This window comes from Pinus tabuliformis, chromosome 1_1, assembly GCF_031772625.1.
Source record: "Pinus tabuliformis cultivar Carrire ecotype Pingquan chromosome 1_1, CPIR1, whole genome shotgun sequence".
NCBI lineage: Eukaryota > Viridiplantae > Streptophyta > Pinopsida > Pinales > Pinaceae > Pinus > Pinus tabuliformis.
The window spans coordinates 881,940,701-881,965,089 of NC_142297.1; the positions used below are offsets into that span (position 1 = coordinate 881,940,701).

Sequence of the window (24,389 nt, forward strand, 5' to 3'; positions counted from 1 at the left end):
TAAAATGTAATTCGTTAAAAAAAATCTTAAACAAAGAAACAATATTCCATATAAACAATTTGTAATTATGTTAACTAAATAGAAAAAACGCCATTACAAATTAAAACATTAATTAAAAACTTAAAACAAAAATTCTCTAATAACTTTGAAGATCATATGAATCGACACCAAAATAAAATGTACCTTATCTCTCTTAAAAAAACATGCATGTAAATTGCATAATATTATCATCAAAACGTTAACCGGACCTTCTTGGTATTTTTCACTTATTTCCTTAAAAAAAATGCATGTAAATTGCACACTATTATCATCAAAACGTTCAGCGGACCTTCCCGGTCTTTTTCACTTATTTTTTATTTTAAATAAAAATTATTAGAAAAAAATTGTTATTATTATTAATTAAAAAAAAATAATAATAATAAAATTTAAAATAAAGATTATAATGATAATGATGATTAACGTCCTCTGAGAGCAAACATTGATCTATCGGACCTAAAGAAAAAAATTATTTATTTTGATTTAAGATTTTATTCCTATGCTCAAAAAGCTTGGAGAGAAGCCTTCCGAGCTCACTATAATTTTGACATTGTAAAAGGCTAGGAATGTCAGTATTGTAACAAAGATTGTGAAACTGAGATCTAATGTGGTTGTACGCGGGGCACTCTAAGAGGAAGTGGTTTTCATCCTCGATGTTCCTATTCTCACATATATGGCAGATCCTTTCCATCCATGGCGTTTTAGGAACTGCCCAACGACCTGTTTCACTATGGAGCTCATGAGAATTCGTTTTAATCTTTGCTATATTAATTTTCTTCTTTGAGCTAGTTAAAATAGAGAGATACTTTTGATCTTCTAGGGTGGGGTTGATGACCTTCTTATAATAACTTAATTTTCTTTTAGTCGCTAAATCTTTCTCACACCACATTTTTTCTTTGAACTTAGAAATAACAATATCTTTAATGTTATTTATGTCTTGCAATGCATCATTCTCGTTGATCGCCCAATAGTTTAACCAGGCTCTTGTGTCTTTATGCCACCCTCGATTGAGCCTTAGGTGGTTTTGGCTGGAATTTAAAGCTAGCTTAGGAAGTCTATGATCGTCTATGTTATTGAGTTTGTGCTTGTACAGCAGAAACCTAATCATAGCTAGGCTCTCAATAGGGGAAAGACCTGCTCCTATAAGGAGAATAGGATAGGGGGTATTACTTTTAATTTTCAGGTTATAAGTTATAAAACACTTCTAGATTTGCTCAATATTTCTCCATGATTCTCTGGAGATGCTGCAACCCCAAACCTCACAACCATATAAGATAAAAATAGTGACTAAAGTTTCAAAGAGGAACTTCTTTTTATCCCACATTACGAGGTTTGCTGTTTTACAATTATTTTCAAGACCAAAATAAGCTTTCCACCCCCCATTAATCATTTTCTCAACGCTATGGTTCTAGTTGAGCTTGTGATGAATATCAATTGCTAGGTACTTGTAAGAATACACTTCCTCCAAGTTATTATTGTCATACATAAAATTATCGTAAGTGTCCTTCTTGGATTTGATAATCATAACTTTTGTTTTGTCAGTGTTAACAGTCATGCCCATGGTAGAGCAAAAATCCTTAAGAAGCTTGAGTTGCTTATCAAGATCAGAAGGGCACCTTGCCAAAAGAACAATATCGTCAGCATAGAGAAGAAGGATGACAACTATCCCAGCTAAGATCGTGCCATCACATCCTACTTCCTCTAAATAGCCTTCAAGCTTATCGATGTAAATGCCAAATAGGGTAGGGGAGAGGGGGCAACCTTGTTTAACTCCGATGTTACACTTAATATCTTTCGACCACCCCTCATTGCTCTTTACCTTGGCAATTACATTCTCGTATAACCTTATAGCGACAGCTCTTAACTCGAGAGGAACCTTTAGCTCTTCTAATCTATTCCAAAGATTGTATCTAGGAACCCTATCGAAAGCCTTTCTAAAGTCCACAAAGCAACAAAATAAATTGGATTTATCATTACGACATTGCTCCGCAATGATCCTAAGTGTAACGTGGTGGTCTGTTGTTGAGTGATGCCTTCTGAAACCTGCTTGGCCTTTAGCCCGCTTACCTTCACTTTCAAGCCATATGCTTAACTTCTTTTCCAAAATGCTACCATATAACTTGGCTAAGAGAGGGATGATCATAATTGTCCGATAATTAGAGGGGTTATTTGTATTCCCACTTTTAAAAATAGGGATAATGAGGCTCTCAGTCCAAGGTTTGGGGAACCCTTGCTTGACTGCTTGATTGAAAAGCTTGTGAATGTGGGGGATGAGGACAAGACCTCCAATTTTTATGATTTCCGCCTGGTAACCTTCAATGTCCTTAGCTTTCCCATTAGTGAGGTGATTAACCCCAAACTTAATGTCTTCTAAAGAGAAAAATAAGTTTAAATATAATTTAATTAAAATAAAAAACAATAAAAATACAAAAATTTAAAATATTATAATTATATTAATTTTAAATTGTAATTAAATGCATTATTAAATTTTGTAAATTAACATTATTTGTATTGTAACATAGAAATAATTATTAATAGTTTATATTTAGCTTTTTATAGTTTGTGGATATGGTTTTATGAAAATCTTATTATTAAATTTGGGTATAGAGGTTCTATCATAAATTTTTATTATACCTTCGTTTATGAATATGAGAAATTTTATATTTATTAGTATTACAAATATCTTATGATTTTGAATATCATTTATTCATTAATAGTGTAAAATATATCATATATGATTAAGCCCACAAATACCTAAATGACCTCTATCCCGTAAAAATATAATGTAAAAATAAAAATATATCTCTCACATACCTTTAATAAATTTTTTTAAATTATATGTGATTTTAAATAATCATTTAAAATTATATATGTAATTTTAAATAATATATATTTTATTAGATTATATTAATCATTAGCCATTTTTATAAATATAAATATAAAAAGGTTATACTCATTAGCAATAATTTTATTGCCTTCCCAAAACAAATTATATCATTGATGCTCATTCTACACCTTGATGTGATCTATGTACCTTGGTTAATTAATAGAGGTAATGGACACATTAATAGAGGCAAAAGGCATTAACATGTTCAATTTGATAGCCAATAAAATTGATAATATCAATTATCTATCTATATATATATAATCAAATTTTAAATATATATAATCTAAATAAATTAAAATAAACTTAAAAAGACATCATTCAAAATTGATATTATTATTAATTTTAAAAATATATATATATATAACTTATTAATTTCGACTAAAACATGATTTTAACAATCTATTTGTTTTTCATCACTCTTGGTTTCTTTTTTACTTATATAATGTTTTATATATCGCTGAGTGAACAAATTAAAAATATTATTGTAATTTTCTTAAAATATAATGTTTCAATATTTTAATATTAGTAAAATGTTTTTTTTTTAATATTGTGTTGTTAATTAATAATTATTATAATTTTATTGTTTATTATTATTATTAATTTAAATTATATTAAAATTTATAAAAGTAATTTCTAATCAAAATTATATTATCATATTAAAAAAAAAAAAAAAAAAATTTATTTTTTATTTTTATTTTTATATGATATATTAATCTTTTAAAATAAATGAGTAACCTATTTTTCAGGTATCACATGTTTCATTATTTTTTATCCCTAGCACATCAACGGTTAAAGCTAGTTCATACTCATGTGACATGTGGCATCACTCTAGCCTTCAAGTGTGCCTATATTCTCCGTGCCTATATGCTCCATGTCACACAAATCTCAGCGTACCCATCTCGCCCACATATCGCTTCAAGTGACTTCGATGGACTTGTGTGCCAGTATCCTGTGGACAAGAATTCTAGCATTGTGGCAATCGTAACAGGCGTCAATATCTAAGAGGTCATCTCTGCACGCCGACTCCATCGAAGTAGTGCCTACTTTTCTAATCCAGTCCTTCTTGGTCTGTATGCCCGCGCACAGGAGGGGGCTTGGCTTGATACAATTCTGTTTAAACAGATTGCCACCAAATCTGGCAAGAGAGCAAGAGAGTCGAACTGCTGCTGAAACAGCCGGAGACAGGAAACGGTGGAAGCATCGTTGGGAATCTCGAACATGGATGCATCTCTCAAATACTGGGCGAATCCTATGCCGAGTAAGGCATCGTTGGGAATCTCGAACATGGATGCATCTCTCAAATACTGGGCGAATCCTATGCCGAGTAAGGCATCGTTGGGAATCTCGAACATGGATGCATCTCTCAAATACTGGGCGAATGCTATGCCGAGTAAGGCGCGCATTGTCTGGCAGCAATCAGATTTAATTATGTTGGGTTCACAGGAAGACTTATCCCACGGCAACTGATGGACGTAATCAAAGTTCGTCCGACATTCTGCATCAGCAAAGGTCCAATTCAACAGCCATATTAATATCAGCAGGATAGAATTTAACCCCGAAAATAGCTGCAAAACCAACTCCGACGCACAGCAATTTAATTGCAGGTTTGCTTTAATCGCATCGTGAACTCTGATCATATCTATTGCTGAGGATTAGCTCTCTGTGCTTTGCCTCAAAATCCATGTATATATGAAAAACAATTGCCATCCCAAAACATAGATACTGTACGCGGAAAGCCTGAGTATGACGGAACCTTTTGGTGAATTTGTTTATAATTCTACTTTGGACAGAGCACGACCACAAAATACGTAATATAGAATGTTACGCAGCGTGAGCATGCATTATCAATGTCCATAATGAGGATACCTTAATCCTATTTTTGCTAGTGGAGGTGTTTGAAATTAGGTGGTGTTTGAATAATTTCATGCTTTAACCAATCTAAATCATTTCATTAACTACATCATTATCAATTTTTTTCCTTGGTTCATTTAATGATAAAGATAAGGACAATTTTTTTGGATAAGACACAACGTAGACAGAGAGCATGGTACTTTAGGATTGACGGTATTTGCTGAGTATCCGCTTCATCAAGAGTGAGAAAAACTGAGCAGATCCCAACGCTCGATTGTTAAGGCCGCCATCGCCTTTTTTTTTTGACTTATTTGAGAGGGGCCACCCAATAAGTAAAATTAATTTATTGCTTGCTTGACGTTAGGAAAGCAAGGTCCCGGAGGGGCTTGCACTTCCTAGTGCAAGGAATGACGCCCAGAGCGAGTGAAGAGAAGGCAGACGAATCACCCCCAAGTAGGACATTAAGTCATTATGTTTTCGTCCCACTTGCTTCAACCAAGTTACGTAGCTTGATCCTCCCTCGGATTTTAAGTAATAAAGAATGGTAAAGTATCATATTTGGTATCGAGTGGTTTTTTGTTTATTAATTTTTTATGGATTTGAGATTATTCTAATTTTAATAAGTTCATATTTTAATTAGACGGGGAAATTAATATAAAAACAAATTTTATTTAGCAAAATTGTCTATTTTAGAATAAGATGTGTAACTCTTTTTTTTTTTTTTTATTTGCGTCACATGGCTCCCCCACCAATTTCTTAAAGATTTGAGATTATTCCAATTTTAATAAGTTCATATTCTAATTAGATGTGGAAATTAATATATAAGCAAATTTTGTTTAGCAAAATAGTCCATTTTACGATAAAATATATAATTTATTTTTTTCAAATTAAAATGATCAAAAAGATGTGTACATTGATAAAATATTCTTCTTATTGCAATAATTTTATTTTTACAATAAATTTTTTGTTATATTTATAATATAATTATACTGGTTATACAATCTAAACTCTTAACTAAATTTCAATTAAAAAAAAAAACAAAACAAACACATATATATCATTAATATAATTTTTTTATAAAAATATAAAATATTATATTTATATGATATAAACTCTTAACTAAGTCTCATAACCCCGTAAAAATATAAAATATTATATTTATATGATCTAAACTCTTAACTAAGTCTCATAACCCAATCAGGAAAAGAACCATGCAATATGTATATCATCACCCAATGCAATATTCTTACTCGTGTGGTTTAAATAATTAATAGTTTTTCAGGTTTTATATTTTTATTGGTCGATAAAATTTTAGAAAGAATTTTTTAGAATAATAAATTAAAATTTTCATTTATATAATTAAAATTTTTATAATGATAATTTATAATTTTATAAAATTTTGGTTAAAAAGTCAAAACATTGATTAATAATTATATTTATTTTTAGTAATTATATTTGATTTTGCTATATTTATTAATCTTGACATTAAAATTTGATCTCCTGAAACTTCCAGACTAATTGGTCTGACATTATATTTTTCAGGATGAGAGATGTAGACTTCAGCACAATGACTCACAGTACCTCCTTCATTTCAACAATATTAAAATAAAAAATTCATAAAACAAAGTAAATTTTAATTATTATTATTATTATTAATATATAAATTAAAGATATATATTTGAAAAAATATTTGTATGCATGGAAATTTACTTTTATTTTGTTTCAATATTATATGCCAATACCATAACTTACCAATACCACATATACCAGAAATCATAACTCATTTTATATGATACTGGTTTCTATAACTTATTTTTTAATTAATCATTTTAATTAAAAGAGAAAAAAATACATAAATTTAAAAAATATATATATCTCAACTTATTTTTTTGTAAGCTTGGTGGAAGTATATTTTCATCATGTTCAATATATCACCCCAATAGGGAAGGAGAGTTGAATAAGTGACTTCACATCAAGGAGTTCCTTAATAGAGCACCCAAAATAAATCTCAACTTTTAATTTTTGCATATTACTAAAACTATTTTAAAATATTTATTGGAATTTAAATTCCTACTCTCCACTTAATAATTATTGATAAAAAAAAAATAAAAAATCAATCCAATTTCAAAATAAACATACCTATACATACAATAATCAAATATAACTATATTTCAAACTTATATCTCTGTGAATAATTAAGTGTATTCGTTCTTTTATATATGCATATCTAATAAGATTTGGATTCAACTTTCTTAATATGGGTTAAGTCATTATTATTATTTAAAAAATATAATTAATACAAATAATTTATTGGTAATTTACTTTTATCAAATACTTTAAATATTTTAAACCTTAAATATTTTTAAAATTTGAATTGTTATTTATTTTCTAAAATCTCACTAAAATATTAGTCAATTTCTTAATCTATATCATTTATAAATAAAAAATAATATGTCTATAATAAGCATGGTTTATATTGAAATTAGGTTTAATCAATTAATTTTGATTTTTACATAAATAGATGAACAAGATTTGATTTCAATATTGATAGTCTAAGTTTTGAATATTTTATTGTTAATTAATAATTAATATTATTAATTATAATAATAATTATAATTTTATTGCTAATTAATATTACTAAGTTTATATTAATTAATATATAACTCATTATTATTGTTAATTTAATCAACATTAAAAATTGTGAAAACAACTTTTAGTAAGAACTATATCATTATATCGAAAGATTTTTTTATTTGAATCTCAACTTTGTATTACTGTTTTGAAAAATTACATTGGATAAGTCACTGTGTTACTACTAGCCCTCTTAATGGGAAACCTACCCAATACCACAGATTAAATTTGTTCATACTACAATACCACAGATCAAGTTTCTTCATACTACCCAATACCACAGATTAAATTTCTTCATATTACAATACCACGGATTAAGTTTCTTCATATTACAAGTGTTTCTTCTGATAATGTTTTCAGACAAAAAGAAAGAGTATCCAGGGTTCTTACTACTATAGCAAGATCCCTACTACTATGCCAAGAGCTACAATAGTTACAAAAGTTTTGGTTTTGTTATGTAGAGCCAATTATATTTTCCCAAAACTGAAAGACACTATTCATATTTAACTATAACATAATGGAGAACCACTGTCTGACATGGAACCAGCAGAAGCCACGAAGTCGTTGTCTAGTGTGGAATCACGATCTAGGAAGCATGTGCTTATGTTCACCAATGAGCCACGAGCCACCATCTAGCAAGGGAGTATGAACTACCAACCCGCGGGGAAGCACGAACTGTGGACCACTGATGAGCCATGAGCTACAGACCTGCTTTAACCATGAACCATGAGCTACAAAGACACGGGCTACATACTTTCTTTTAACCATGAACCATGAGCTACAAAGACACCCTGAATTGAGGACATGAACCCCGAACCACGAATAGCAGATCAGATAGAAAACACAACCGACAGTCCAATAGTTGACCACGAGCCCTGAGTCATGAAGCCACCCAAAAGCAAGGCCATCCAGGCCTCGCCACACCACCCATGGAGTCACATGAAACCGCGATCCACCTGCCACTGAGAGATGAATTGATATGTTCCAAAGCCACCCTCGCCAAGTCACGGGCTGGATTAGTCAGGTAATTATTAAGCTCCAGGAACCATAATTATCAAGCATTCTATGCTGCTTAATTCTAAAATCAAAGCTCACCACCCTAACTCTGTTCTCGCGAGGTGCTCAATTGATTGAGGAGGGTAGAGACTTTGAGTGTTTTTATAGACTCCCTGAGCCGTGGCCAACAAGAAGAAGAGCCTACCAAGCCAAAGATAGCTAATCCTTAAAGCGCAGTGAGTTGGCATAATTAATGCCTGCGAATGGTGATAAAACAAATCATTCTCTGAGAGGGTCGCACCATAATGGTGAAGCTGGGCAACCAATTCAAAATCCCAAGCCAGCGTGCAAATAAAGGAGGCCGAGGGTGGCCAAATGCAAACCCAAGAGTGAGGCAGACATTCCAGTGCTGAGAGTACCCGAATATGCTCAGGAGTAGGCCAATTATGGAGTGCGAGTAGAGGATAAATGCGACAAGCATGTGGACTCTACAATGAAAAAAAATTATATCATCTTTGTCTCTGATGAACATCAAGCAAGGTAGGACTTGGGTAATTGGAATATGTCAGAGATAGGAAACCTTTCACAATGACACCACTCTCATCTGAACAAGGAAGGAACCAGTGCAAACCATCAATTGTTGCCATTATTTTCCCGCATGGCAAGCTGGATTTATTGTGTGATGCCCAAGTGTGCTAGTGAATTAAATAGATGACCAAGCGGATGTCATTCCCACTTAGCCCTAATATTCGTCCGACAGACGTTGGGTCTAGGCATCCGTCGTGGTGGACATCACATATTTGTCCGACACCGGCCGTATTTTGACTGGCTTCGGCCATATTGTAATCATGAGGGCTGCGGCCATATATGGATTTTCTCTCTCAAAAAAAAAATAAAAATATTTGTCCGACAGACGTTGGGTCTAGGCATCCCTCGTGGTGTACATTATACAGGAAAACTTAATTCGATTTAGAAATTGAAATTATTTGAAATTATTTCATTCTTGTTTTCTTCTTATAATACATTTTTTTTTTTTTCTTTTAAATAAATTATTAATTTATTTTTGATATTGCATATGATATTACAAAATCATTAATTAAAGCTAACTCATATTCATATGACATGTGGTATCAGTACAACCTTAGTGTGCTTATATTTCCCTACATATCATACATATCATACAAATCTCAAGTGTACCCAGCGTCCCCACACATTGACACACAATGTTATTGAAAATTTATATTACACATATCACAAAAAAATGTTTTAACAATGCACTCTATTACCATAATATACCCCAAAAAATATACATATTAATTATTTTATTATTTTAACTATTATTTTAATATTTTAAGTAAAATATCCACTTTTACTCTTAAAATTTCAACTCCTTATTTTTAATCCGAACTCTATATTCATTAAAAATTATTTTTTTAATCCATATTTTTATTTATATATTGATGATGATGATGATGATGGTGGTTAACGTCCACTCAGACCAAATTGGTCTATCGGACCTACAATTTTCTTAATTTTTACTTGTCTGGCTCCTCGTCTTTCTTGGCGAGATTGGTGTTGTAGCTTTCTTTCTTTTCTCTACGGTCTTCCAACTTCTTTTGTCTTGCACCTCCTTCATCTCTTCTGGTTCTTGGAACATTGGTGTCTTAGCTTCGCGATCTATTGTGTTCGTTCTTTTGAAAATAGTCGGAGATGAAGATTTATTTTCTGCGGTATTCAAATCCTCATAACTGTTGATTTGTTGGGGCGGGCTTTCTCCTTGCTTGTTTTGAGAGTTGCTTCCTTCTTCCTTGATTTCTTGTGACTCATTTTCTCTAGAATATTCTTCTTCTTTGATGATAGTGTAGTGTTCTTTTTGTGCTCCTTCCCACCATGTAGATTAGTGGTGGTTTTTTCTAGCAAAATTTTTCTCAGAGGCTTTTGGGCAATTTTTGGCTAGATGCCCCGTCTCAAAGCATGATCGGCATCTGAAGAGGACACTTTCATAATCAAGCTTCTGGTTCCACACATAGTCTTTACTTGTTAGGTTTATTTCAGCTGGGAATCCGGCGCTGAAATCCATTTCCACACAGATGCGTGCATAGGTGGTTCTGGCATATTCCTCTGTTTCTGGGCACCTGCAGTAAAATTTCCCAATTGCATTTCCGATGGCTTTTAGCGAGGAGAGATTCCAGAGATGTAAGGGTAGGCTTGGCAATCTCACCCAAACTGGTGCTGAGGTTATCACTGCTGTAGAGGGATCGAATGATGGGTTCCATGGCTTCATGAATAGGCCTGATTTTTCCCAAAACCAAGGGCCGGAGTCTAGAATACATTGTCTGCTTTCAAGATTTTCAAAATCTACTATAAAGAAACCTCTAGCACAGGGGTAGATATTAATTTCATCAGAAATGATAGGCTTCCATACCTCCGAGATCCAATTGTGGAGTGCTATGAGCCGCGGCGAAAAACCATTGAACCGGCGAATTATCTCATATAAATTTACTTTCATATTAAGTTTTTATATAGTTTATTATTAATTTTTTTCCAAATATATTAATATTTTAAAAGTCATCGTTACTTATTATATGAGAATGTTTATTACCTCACTACGGTACTTTTTTATCTTTATTATATTTATAATCTTTTTAAATATGTATATTTTTATATAATTATAAATTTATATTAACTTTTTTATTTAAAAAATAAATATTTTTTATTTTCAATAATATTAAAGAAAATCAATATAATGAAAATAAAAAATAATTTTCAAATTAAACAAAAATAAAATTTAAAAATATTATATAAAAAATAAGATAAAAATACCTTTCTTTAAAAAAACTAATTTTATATTTACATTTAATTTAATTTTCAAAATATTTGACACGAATAATAATCTTCTTAATTGTACTAACTCAATAATAATAAAAAAATTACAGTGAGTTAAGAGAACTCCTTACTCTTTTTAAACCTAAACATAAAAATAAAATATCAACAAATTCTAATTAATCTTCACCATCAATTTTATATTTCTCACCCTTTGCGTTTAGGCTACGTCAGTGTCTCACATGACACCAGGAGATATGACTGAACTGAAAATGGAGGATTTTGTCCATTACAATGTGATGGTCGTCACATTTTCGATGTTTCTTTTACCTATCACCGTCAGAAATGCGGAGCGCTTTGCTGGCTTCGAGAGATGGACCATGTAGCATAAACAGCAAAGGCCTCTCTCGAATTTTAGGAATCTCGGCCTCTCCCTCAAGCATTTTCACGGCTTCCACCATTCGAGGTCTGCATGCTACCATAACATGCGAGCGCAAAATACCCACCAGAACAAATCTCTCCATCACTCTCTCCGCCCCGCTCTGCCGAATTCTCTCGTTTACTATTTCACTGATCTTGCCTTTGCTAACAAGCGTCCATCTCTCCATCACTCTCTCCGCCCCGCTCTGCCGAATTCTCTCGTTTACTATTTCACTGATCTTGCCTTTGCTAACAAGCGTCCATGCCCAATCCGCGATGAGATATTGGGAGGCTGTCAGCGGAGGTGTCCAAAGCCTTTCTGCCGCTCATCATCTCTAACAGCAAAACCCCAAAAATGTACACATCGCATTTGTCCGTCAAGTGGCCTTAGAGAGCATGTTCTGGGGCCAAGTAGCCGTGCGTCCCTGCTACTTTAGTCATCACGTGGGATTCCCCTTCTTTAGTGATGACCCTCGCCAGATCAAAATCGGCCAGACACGCATTCATTTCGTCATCCAGCAGAATGTTAGTGGATTTAATGTCTATGATAAATGGCGGGCTCGATACCGTCATGCAGATAAGCTAGCACTTTCGCAGTCCCCATAATGATGTTCCTGCACTGCGGCCAGTTCAAAGGCCGGGCATTGGACTTTCCTCCAAAGAGGTGCTCATCCAAGCTTCCGTTGGGCATGTAATCATATATCAGAAGTCGCTGGTGGCCTTCTCTCTCATCGCTGGCCATGCAGCAGCCCCCAAAAACGACCAGATTCCGGTGCCTGATATTGTTTATGATCTGCACTTCGTTCAGGAAATCGGAATCCCCTTCAGGCGTGCAGTTTCTGATTCTCTTCACAGCGATCAGCCGAGAATCTGGAAGCCTTCCCCTGTAGAAGGTGCCGAAACGTCCTTGGCCGATGAGATTGGCGTCACTGAAATTATCGGTGGCATCCCTGATCTCTTGAATGTCGAACCACAGTGCGCCGTTTTTGGGTCTCAAGGCCGACTTCATAAGTTTTTCGTTCCGCCTCACAAATCGCCTGCTCAGTACAGTCTTTGTATCAATCCAGGTCATACACAGACAGTACGAAAGCTCGACAACAGCGATCACTATATTTTTAGTAACTATATTGTATATCACTACATCTACCACACTAATAATTTAAACATTTAATAAAATAAAATAACACTCAATTTTAGCAAAACAATAGTTATAAAGATTTTTTTTAATTTAAATATCTAATAAAACAACACACTTAATTTTACCAAAACAATAGGTATAAAGATTAAATGAATAAGAGATATAGATAAACATTAATTCATAATAAATATAAAATTAAAAAAAATCATAAAATTAACATTAAAAAAATTAAATATATATATATTTGAAAAAAGCATGGAAAACAAATTTTTATCCATGGATATTTTCTTCCACTTTGTTACAATATTATGGGCCAATCTCTTATCAATACCAAGTACTCAAAAATCATAACTCATTACATATGACACTAGTTTATATAATATTTTTTTTAATTAAAAAAAGGAAAAAAGCATGACTACTTTGAAAATAAATTTTAATTTTTGATGTTTTTTTTGTATACTATTAAGCATATTCTAGACTATTTCATTGAAGTTAAATCCCTACCATTCACTTATTAATTATTGATAATTAAATTAAAATTTTTAAAACCCAATTCTAAAAAAACATGTCTATCAATATAATTATATTCAACACTTATACTTAAGAATCCTATACATAATTAATTGTATTCACTCTTTTTTTTAATTTATTAACATTCAATAAGTTTTGAATTCAACTTTATTAATATGAGCTGATTCATTATGTTATTTGAAAAATAAAATTATTTGAAATAATTTATTACTAAATTTTAATGATAGAATTTTATTTTTATCAAATACTTTTAAATATTTTTAATTTTGAACTTTAAAGGTGTAGCTTAATTTATAGATGAAATAGATTTTTTCATTGGAATATGGTAAAACAATTTCAAGAAACAATGTGTTTTTTTCTTCTTTAAAATCCATTTTTGAAATGCATATAAATAGATTCACTATCGTGAAAAACTTCCTAGGGCATTCAAATTCTACAGATTAAACAACTTAAACTTTTAAAGATTAAACAACTTAAATTCAAGTTTTTAAAAATTTCTACCCAATTTTGATTAAAACATTAACACGGAAAAATGTCTTGAAAAAATAAGACTATTTAATCTATAATTTAGACTACCCTAATTTTAAATATCTATAAATTTTAATTGTTAACTTATTTTTCTTTATTTTATTCCAATATAAACAATTTTATGTCCATCTTTTATCCGTATTATTTAAAATAAAAATAATAATAATATTAAATTATATATATATTTTTGTTATTTTATAATATATATATAGAGTAAAGGCTTTTCAAAATAAATAACCTATTTGAAGGGAGGCCAACGCTTTTTAAAATAATATATTTTCAACTGCCAATTCCGTTCGTTGAACACTTCGATGCGATGCCCTATGACTCGTCTTATCAAATGTCCGTCTTAAAGAAATCGTGTGGGTGCGTTTGAGATAGATAGGAAATTATATTAATGTTAAAAAATAAAATAATTAGGAATACCTAAAATATGGTCAACTTTACCCGTGCACTACCTAGTTGATACGCAAGCGTGTGATCACTTAGATGTTGAAATGTCGATAAAATGCAGCATATTCTTGTCGGATGAAAATGACCTTATTTAATATATAGTAAGTCTATTTTATAATGGCCACCCAACATATGGTTTTATTAGTCAATGCGATTATAGAAAAATGTAACACAAATTGTTACCATTCAACGCGATAGTTGGTTAAAATAACATTTAGAATTTGCATTAGTTTAATTTTAATAATAAAATGTTTAATATTTGAATTCAAGCATTATAATGTATAAAGAATTTTTTGGAAGAAATTACATTAAAGTTTTTGGTCGATGCATTTCGAATCAACGATTGTGGTTCATCTTCAAGATACGATGAAGAAACAGATCTAGGAAAAAAATTAAATAGAAAACAGGTCAACCTAATAGCTAGAAGATAACAACAAAATTAAATAGAAAACAGGTTAACCTAACAGCGAAAAGATAACAACTATATTTGACTCGGGAGGGACAAAAGAAATGTTTAATAATATTTAGATAAACTTTATTAATTTATTAATTGTTTATTTCATATATATATATATACTTAATAATTGCTATATTTGATAAGGGTTTTAATGATATTTGACTCTTTTATTTTATTTATATACATCGATATACCCAAAGATTAAAAAATAATAATAATAAAATAATAGATAATAATAAAAATTAAAAACTAATAATAAGGATTAAATATATAATAATATTTTTATTGTATTATATTAAATTAAATTATAATATACTAATAAATAATATTTAATATTATTTAAATATATAAATAATATATAGTTATTTATATCAATATATATATAATATAATATGGTTATTTATATTGATATATATATAATATTTAGATAAATGTTTATTATATATATATATATATATATATATATATATATAAAGATTTAGGGTTTTAATAATATTTAATTTTTTTATTTTATTTATAAATATAACGATATAACCAAAGATTAAAAACTAATAATAAAGATTAAATATATAATAATATTTATATTATATAACTAAACATTAAAAATTAATAATAAAGTGATTCTAATATTACTAAACTAGTATTAATATTAACAATACTAATATTTATATTATTAATAATAAAAATATTGATAATAATAATACCAATCTTAAAAAAAAAAGAAACAAAGGGCTTAGACAAAGATGGAGAAAACTAAGAAGAGAGGGCGGGAATCCAAGACCTCTCAATTTCAAAGGCATTCCTAAACTTAGGATGATGGAAATGAGGAATCTTAGTGATAACCCTAGCCTCCTCAATGCATATATGATGCTTGGTCTTCTCATCATGTTCTGCCAACGCTGAAGATTTGGTCCTCCCGTGCTTGATATCAGCAGCGTGTTCCTTAATCCTCTAGTTAATAGAACAACCAATTTCACTGATGTATGAGGTTCCACAGGAACAATGGATGATATAAACACCTTTCATATCCATAGGGTTCACACAGTCTTTAAGAGACTTAAGGGAACTTCTGATGGTGATGAGGGGTCTAAAAGTCGTGCGAATATATTTTTGCAATCTTTTATATTTATATATATTATATATATATATATATATATATATATTCTTATCGATATAAATAACTATATATTATTTATATATTTAAATATATATAATATAAATATTATCTATTAGTATATTATAATTTAATTTAATATAATACAATAAAAATATTATTATATATTTAATCTTTATTATTAATTTTTAATCTTGATTATTATTTTTTAATCTTTGATTATTATTTTTTAATGTTTAGTTATATCGATATATATAAATAAAATAAAAGAGTCAAATATCATTAAAACCTTATCAAATATAGTAGTTATTAAGTTTATATATATATATATATATATATATATAATAAACAATTAATAAATTAATAAAATTTATCTAAATATTATTAAACATTTCCCCTTTTCTTCCCCAAGTCAAATATAGTTGTTATCTTCTAGCTGTTAGGTTGACATGTCTCCCTATTTAACCTTCTTCCTAGATCTGTTTCTATTTCTTCATCATGTCCTGAAGATGAACCACACTTGTTGCTGTTAGGTTGACCTATCTCCCTATTTAACCTTATTCCTAGATCTGTTTCTATTTCTTCATCGTGTCTTGAAGATGAACCACACTTGTTGGTTCCAAACACGTCCACTAAAATCTTCCATATGATTTCTTCCCAAAAAAAATCTTTATACATTATGTTTAATATTGTTTAAAGTTTGGTAAAATTTAGGTAGTTTGATTCAGCATGATGTTACTTACTAAATAAAAAAAATATTATCATAGATATTTTTTTAAAATTAATTTTAATTAATATTTTAACAAAAAGTTAAGACTACTATCAATATTATTTAAAAAAATTAAATAAAAAACTATTATAAGTTGACCATTTGACTCATCAGCGAATTTTTTTTTTCATCTTTTTATTTAATAATCTCATATTGTAATAAATTCTTTTAATGAAAAAAATTTATATTGTTTTCTAATCCAAGGTAATTTTTTAAATTATTTATTTTTTCAATTTTATCGATATTTTCTAATTTTACTCTTTTTTTTAAGGGTGGTTCACGAAAATGTTAGTTTTCTTTTTAAGGGTGATTCATGAATGAACACTCAACTTGAAGGGATCTATCCGTCGGCCAAATTAGCAAGGCCTAATCCCAAGAGCATTAAGGAGAAACCCTATGACCTCCCACTAAGCTAGCAAGGCCTAATCCCAAGAGCGCCGAGGAGATAACCTATGACCTCCCAATAAGTGAGGTACTTAGCCACAAGAACTCAACCAACTGAGCTATCCCTTGGGATTTTTCTAATTTTACACTTATTCTCTTTCTTTTCAATAAATTAATTGATCATGTATTTCTATCCTTTCTATTATCCTCCTTAATTTTCTCTTAATCTCCCCATCCCATTTATCTATTTTAATTCTCTATTAATTTAATTTAATTAATCATTTATTTATTTAAAAATTTTGGCCTTTGAACGATTATTTATATATTTTATTTTATTTAATCTATTGACTTGACAGTTTCTCTTATCTATTATTTACATATTTTATTTTAGTTCTCTTTTAATGTAAATTAATTAATCATTTATTTGTTTAAATATTTTAGCATTTTTTTTATATATTTTATTTTATTTATTGAGTTAACCATTTCTCTTATTAGTTATTTACACATTTTATTTTATTTTATTTTATTTATTGACTTGGCCATTTCTCTTAACAACTAATTATATAATTTAATACAATTATTATTCTTTAACAACTAGTTTCATTATTTTATTATTATTCCTTAACTATTGATTCTAGATTCCTCCTATTAAAGGGTTCACAATTCTCGTTTGTAATCATTCAGTTCTCAAAGTCTCGAATGATGGTGGGTATCCACCTGAAACATTAGACATGATTAAACATCCTCCATATAGTGTCACCCAAAAAATTCTCTCAATATGAATAACTATGGAAATGTACACTCTCTCAACTATTATAAATATTTGATTTTTTAAATATTATTAAGGAGGTGGATTAGTGATTTTTTTCACCTTAAACATAGTTCAAAAGCTAATTCTAACCTCACAATCGTATTATATTCATTGAAATCTTTGTAGTAACTATAATTTTTCAGTTCACAGAGTCATGGATAGATGGTGATCAGGTGTGTTGTTAAGGCACTTCTAGATGTTAATTCATTGGTTCAATTCCCCGCCCTATTCAGGTGTTGTTCTTGGACATGACCATGATGTAGCCTCACCATTATTGAACTTAGAAAAAAACAAAACAAAAAACTATATTTTTTCAAAATCTATGGCCAAGGCATAAAGTTATGGCTATGTGAATATTAATAAGGTCCTCTCATATTATTATTTCCACATCAACATCCATACACCAAACATGTCAACATGGACTACATGGCATTTGTACCTTATCATGTTATACATTAGTATGGTCATTTCTTATTCTCCATGGATAACGAGGCATTGCCCTTTATTTTTAGCTTATCACACATCTCCTAAACTTTTTGTTTCACTCAAAGCTTTTAAGTTCGCAACATGTCACAACATCCCCGAGGTCACCTTATGGAGGTGGGGTATCCAAAAATAAATTCTTCCTTTCACCATCTTAAACCTCCCTTTTGATGTCATCATCATCTTCTACTTACCAAGATATTTATGACCATATAAATTGTATCTCATTCTAAGCTCTAGTCACAAAGTTAGGCTCCTTAAAAAATTCACCATTTTGTACCATGGCAACATTCGTACAACTACCATGTGGAAAAAATGTCCATGTGTCACCTCTAATATACACATATCTGTGAACCAAACACATCATCCTACCAAATAATATCCAGATTCAAACTTCCATATTTCCTTATTGCAATTATTCTCAATTCTTCTAGATTCTAGATGTAGGTATCAATGCTTGTTAATAAGTCAAACATCTATATCTAGATTAGGATGTTTCCAAAATTTCCCATCAACAAAATTTGTAGTTTTCTATATTCCTGCCAACTGTCAACAAGCCAAAATTTTAGATATCCAAATCCATGGATATCCAAATCATCCACTATCAAAAAAATCCAAAAAAACACATAAAAAAAGGCCAAATTTTCATATTTTGGATTCAGAACATCCATTAGCCATGTCAACTACATGATGAATACCATTTAGCCATCCATATCGGCACTAGCCTCCTCCGTGACCACGTTATATGATGTGTCATGGCATGCCAACATCTATAGTCCTAAATATCTAAAACATTTGACGTATAAAAAAATTTAAAGGGAATTTTTTCAAATTTTTGGATTTCTAGACTCCTAGTCTCCATGTCATGCACTAATCCAAGATCTTTTCTTCGATGATAATAAACAAAATTCCTTAAAGAGCATGAAAATACCATAAATGCAACATTCATGAAGAAACAACACAAAAACAACACAACATAGACAATGGACTAAGATTTGTTAACGGAGTTCACTCACAGTGTGTGAGCTATGTCTCTAGGCCCACCTTCAAAGTGGAGAGGCCTCTATATTATCTCAGCAAAATAATGGAAAATACATGGAAATACTTCACATTTAGGGATGGACAAAAAATATTCTACTCAAACTGTAACATACTCCATAGCAGCAGCTCCGCCTCAGAATTATACAACTTTAGAGTATAAACATGACCACCTTTTGATATGTGTAAGTTTTTTATTGTAACTCGTGCCAAGTAATTAATGACATGTGTGGGATTTTTCCATGAGCCCTTAGATTTGCTGCTTAAATATCAATTCTTACTGTACCATTGGATTCCTTACGAAATTATGAGAAGAATGAGTATAAACTTTATATGGTTTTGAAACTTTACCTCTGGACCTCCTCTAGAGAATTTTGCGTTGAAAACTATGCCATACCAGTGTGCAATAAATGCCACTACATTGAAAACTATGCCTCCTAGAAAACTGTGCCTATCACTGGGCACATAGTCACCACCCTGAAATTCATGTCATGTTGACTGGGCATGGGTCTTCTCCTTCTCTCTCTTCATGGTCATGGCCTTCTCCTAATGGTCGAAGGATAAGAGCCTTAAATGGTATTTTGTGGGTAGAGTTAGCAAGAAATTTATTTTCCCACTTGGTTGGCATGAGTATGTTAAGCCATTTGTTCGCTTGGGAGGTCCTAGGGTCAAACCCTGCGGGATACCAAACTGGTTATTGTGTTATATAAAAAAATGACACTAAATTTTTTTTTGTTCATATATACCAAATTTAATTGGCCAACTAGGTGTTGCAACGTGGCAACCTCAAATTGGTCCACTTATATGTTGAGTGCACTTGTGTGGTGAGGACATGTTGCATGCCAATGTGGCGTGCCCTGGTGATGCCATGTGGTGTGTCTGTGTCCTGCCACATCAATAGCCATTGGGTGCCAGGTCATGCGACATGGCATCTTTGGTGGGTGGAACATCATTTTTGTGGATCCCACCTAACTTGCTGACTGACCTGCCATGTGGTAGCTTGTGGGAGTTTCATCGACTTTGACTTTTTTTTTGTTTGGTACAAACTTCAGATGAGCATAACTTCGTCATAAGGACTCGAATTGATGTGTCATTCATGTCATTGGAATTGTCTCGATGATATATACAACTTGATGTCTGTTTTGCTAGGATTTGAGGACTTAAAATTTTGGGCCTTCGTAGATCCTCGTGGATCACGCACTATAGATTATTCCACATCATCTCTCTCATGACACATAGGCATGCAACAAAATAAAACACTATCCTTATTGCCACATCCATATCCATGCCACACTACAATTATTTGTGAGGCCTAGGGTTCATAATGTGATGCTCCACATATCTCCCACATATTTTTCCATGCTAAAAACTATTTCCGAGTTTTTCCAAAAGGTGAAATTTCAAGAAGTTTTGGAATTTCGAACCCTAGATTTGGGTTTTATCAAAGGATAGGAAACAATATTGGAAATCAACAAAAAGATAAAATTGGTTGATTTTGACTTTTCCAGATAACTAGATTGTGTCGAATGATGGGAAAGATTTCTGGTAATCTATGAAAATGCAAAATTCTCTAATATTCTATTAGGAGCTTAACAAATAACACCTTGATGTTCGATTATCTAGATAATGAGAACATTCACTCTTTAATAGGTTTTATCCCTCTAGCTCCTTTCATCTAGGCCCATGGTTATAGCCCCACAATGGGAAAACAATCAGATTCTAAATCTTCCAAATATCCAGATTGTGTCAAATGATGAAAAATATTTTTGGTAATTTACAAAAAGGTGAATTTGATTAATCTTCCACCTACACCTTAACAAATAACACATGTATGTCCTATTATATAGATAATGAAAATATCTTCTCTTTATTAGGTCTTCCCCCTTTTTACCCTTTAAGCTAGTCCCATGATTGTAGCCCCACTAGCCCATATGTTCAAGGGCTAAGGCAAAAACTTCAAAGGAAAAATTTACAAAATTACTTCATTTTGATAAAACCAACCTATTTTAAAAGCATCCAAGAATCATGAATTCAAACCATTAACTAGATAGCTTCTAATAGTTAAAATAAACCCATAGACCACTTATTCACCTTGCCCATTTGATTGCAACCTCTCACTCATTCAAAATAAAAATAAAAAAGTAGGGATTTAAGGCCATTTCAATTAAAAGTGGAGAGGTCAACACTATGGATGATTTTTTGAGGAAACATTGTCCTTGCATAGCTCTTATCAATCACACACACACACACACACCCACACACACTTTGCATATTTATGAAAGTGAAGGGCTTTTATAGGTTCTACAAACATTTTTAGCCAAGGGCTAAAACTCTATAAATGAACTAGACCAGGCATTTCTTGCATCCCATTTAAGATCTCCATTCAAGGAAAGCATCCAAGTCACAAATGGGAAGTTAGTAATAAACCTATAAATATTGTAAAAATCTAAGTAGGAGGGAATTTACAGGTTGCAATTTTAAGAATTCTTGATTTTACTATAAACTGGAGCTAAGAGGTTGGTACTTCTACATTCATGGCTTAATATCAAGAAGACTTGAAAGCCCATTATTGTAGCTATTTTTTCCATGCATAGTGTACTTTTTTTACTTCTATTGAATAGTTCATGTATGTGTGTGCTTTGTGGTATGTATACTGCAAGGTTATGGACTATTCCATAAATTAGATAAATTATCTCACAAACTTGTTCTTTCAAATTATGTACTTTCATGTATGAGCACTTGTTAGATCTAAATGTTGACTATTCTTAAATTTTTTTAGCAAGTTGAATGCCTATTGCTATTGTGGATGACAACTAATTGTTTCCTTGCTTATGTAGTTGTGTGTTTATTAGCTTATTATTTCCTATTTCTTCTCTATCTTTTCACTACTACTAGTATATTGTAGAAAATTTTAATCTTAGTGCATTAGTCAATTTTAGCTTAGAATTACCACCCCCTATTGTGACGATTATCCATATCTCATAGAATTATTGGAAAACTAGTAATGGTTATAGGGCCAAAATCCAGAGGGGCATCTTATCCCAAATGTTGTAAAGTCTAATTGGGAACCCATAATGGAGAGGACAACTTAATTGTTTCCAAGTAATTTAACCCTATCAACATGTCCGTAATAGAGGTAGAGAGAACAAAATAGGAGGGAAAAATATTGAAATAGAAATACTAGTAGGTGCACTAAGGCCAAAATTTATAGGAAAATATGAAACCTAAATATTGAATGTATGATTGATAAGGTGGGTGAACATTGAAAAATTTAAAGGAAAAAATTCACCATTGGGATAAATTTCTATTTTTTTTTTCCCAAAAATGACTCACCAAATTCCTTTTCTTCAAAAAACAATACAACCAAATTCTATAGGATAAAATTATTTTACTTAATAAGCTATCAATATTTTCTAGAATATATATAGAATCCTCAGAAAGTTCAATAATTTTATGAAAATATCATCAGACTTTTACAATGAGTTTTTTAAGAATTAGTATGATTCACTAAGGTTTTCACACTTTTCAACAAAAATAAAGCATCTTCTACTTAAGGATATAGATAATGAATTAAACATACTATTAGTTAAGAATAATATATAATACGTCTATCATAATTTCATGGTAACCTTCTATTCTTCGATTAGCAAGTTCTCTATTTAGGTACCCGGTAAAAAGAGAAATAGAAGGATCAAACCTTTTTGTGATAAATAGTGTAAGAATGTTGGAAAAAACCATTAGGTATGTTTCTAATGAGCACCTAATATGCAAAAGGATAAATAGGTACAAAGCAATAATTTTAAAAATGGTGCTATATACGTAGAAATTCAGAAAATATATTGACTCCTCTAAGCTACATCCTAAGAACATTTAGAGGAAAAATCTAACTTGCTAAACTAAATAAAAGAATATGATTTCTTTGAGAGATTTGAATTCCTAACTTGAAAATATTTATGCATCCTTTAACGCCATGGAAAATATTCAAAGACCTTCTATAAATGAAGAGGATTTTTCTTAAGGAATTGAATTTGAGGCTAAGTATCTCACAAAAAGGAAAGCTAATATGACATCAAAGACTACCAAGTAGGAATACTAAAAATTTAAGGTCTTATGCTTTCCCTTTACATTCACATTGGATCTTAAATTAAGTAGGTAATTACATGCATTAATTTCCATAAACCCTACACTCAAAGCCTCATTATTCCTAATTTTAAAAGGATAAAAAATATTTTTGTGATTATAAGACCACTATTATTTGTGTTCTTTTATCTAAATTACATAAAATTATTATTTAAACTAAGTTCTTCAATGGATAGAAAGATGTGGAAAAGGAGCTAAAGGCCAAATTATATTTAGGATTTATCATTAAATTATGCACCACCTTATGAGGATTAGGATCATTATAAAAGAGTGTAACGATAATAAAACTAACTTCCTATTCTACTTTTTTTACTTTTAAAAAGAATTTAACATATTTATGTAATAGCTCTGGTTGATTTTTTGTGTAAAAAACTAAATAAGACCAAGGTCATGGGACACGTATTCCAAGCTAAATGGAGGGAAAAACATCATAGTGGGGTGTCACTTCGGTTTGTTAATAGCTAAGGAAACTGGAAAAGGCATTTGAAAAGGCAAAGAGGCATTAATTGGCATTTTATTTATGAAATAATGGACATTAGGAGAAAAGGAAGGTGAAAGGTCAATGGTTGCATGTGAGGAGGAAATTGAAGGAAAATAAGGAAAACGAAGAAAATAGAGGCCTCGATGATAAAAAAAAAAAAAAAAGCTACTGAGGATCAATTCATGGCTTTTTTCAATTGAGGCTTTTTGTCAGTTCTATCTTGGAGCTCTCTCTCTATTCTCTCTCTCATACTCTTGCACACTGAGAGTTTCTTGGAGCATTCTTGGAGCATGGTGGCATCTTTGGATTTGGAGAAAGAAGGAAAAGGGAAAGCAGGATAGGACAAGGGAACCGATGGATCAACGACTATAATTGGATTGCTTTGTTGGTATCGAGTCGCATGTATGGTTTCCTTGGT

At 30.9% G+C, this 24,389-nt stretch overlaps 1 protein-coding gene and 1 pseudogene across 1 annotated transcript; both read right to left on the reverse strand.

Annotated features, from left to right (window-relative positions):
- Positions 1 to 11,550: 11,550 nt before the first annotated feature.
- Positions 11,551 to 12,151, reverse strand: LOC149217183 (putative receptor-like protein kinase At1g11050). Its single transcript, XM_089390153.1, has 2 exons — positions 12,061 to 12,151; positions 11,551 to 11,963 (listed from the first exon to the last, which is right to left on the reverse strand). Exons 1-2 carry the CDS (start codon positions 12,149 to 12,151, stop codon positions 11,551 to 11,553), a joined length of 504 nt encoding a protein of 167 aa, XP_089246279.1.
- A 28-nt stretch (positions 12,152 to 12,179) lies between these two features.
- Positions 12,180 to 12,716, reverse strand: LOC149217184 (putative receptor-like protein kinase At1g11050 pseudogene; annotated as a pseudogene).
- Positions 12,717 to 24,389: the final 11,673 nt, after the last annotated feature.

Excerpts from the sequence above, each read along its gene's own strand:
- LOC149217183 (XM_089390153.1), bottom strand. The coding sequence starts at position 12,151 with ATGAATGCGTGTCTGGCCGATTTTGATCTGGCGAGGGTCATCACTAAA. Across the intron at positions 11,964-12,060 it reads TAAAGTAGCAGGGACGCACG|AAAGGCTTTGGACACCTCCG; the intron begins GCTACTTGGCCC and ends GATGAGCGGCAG.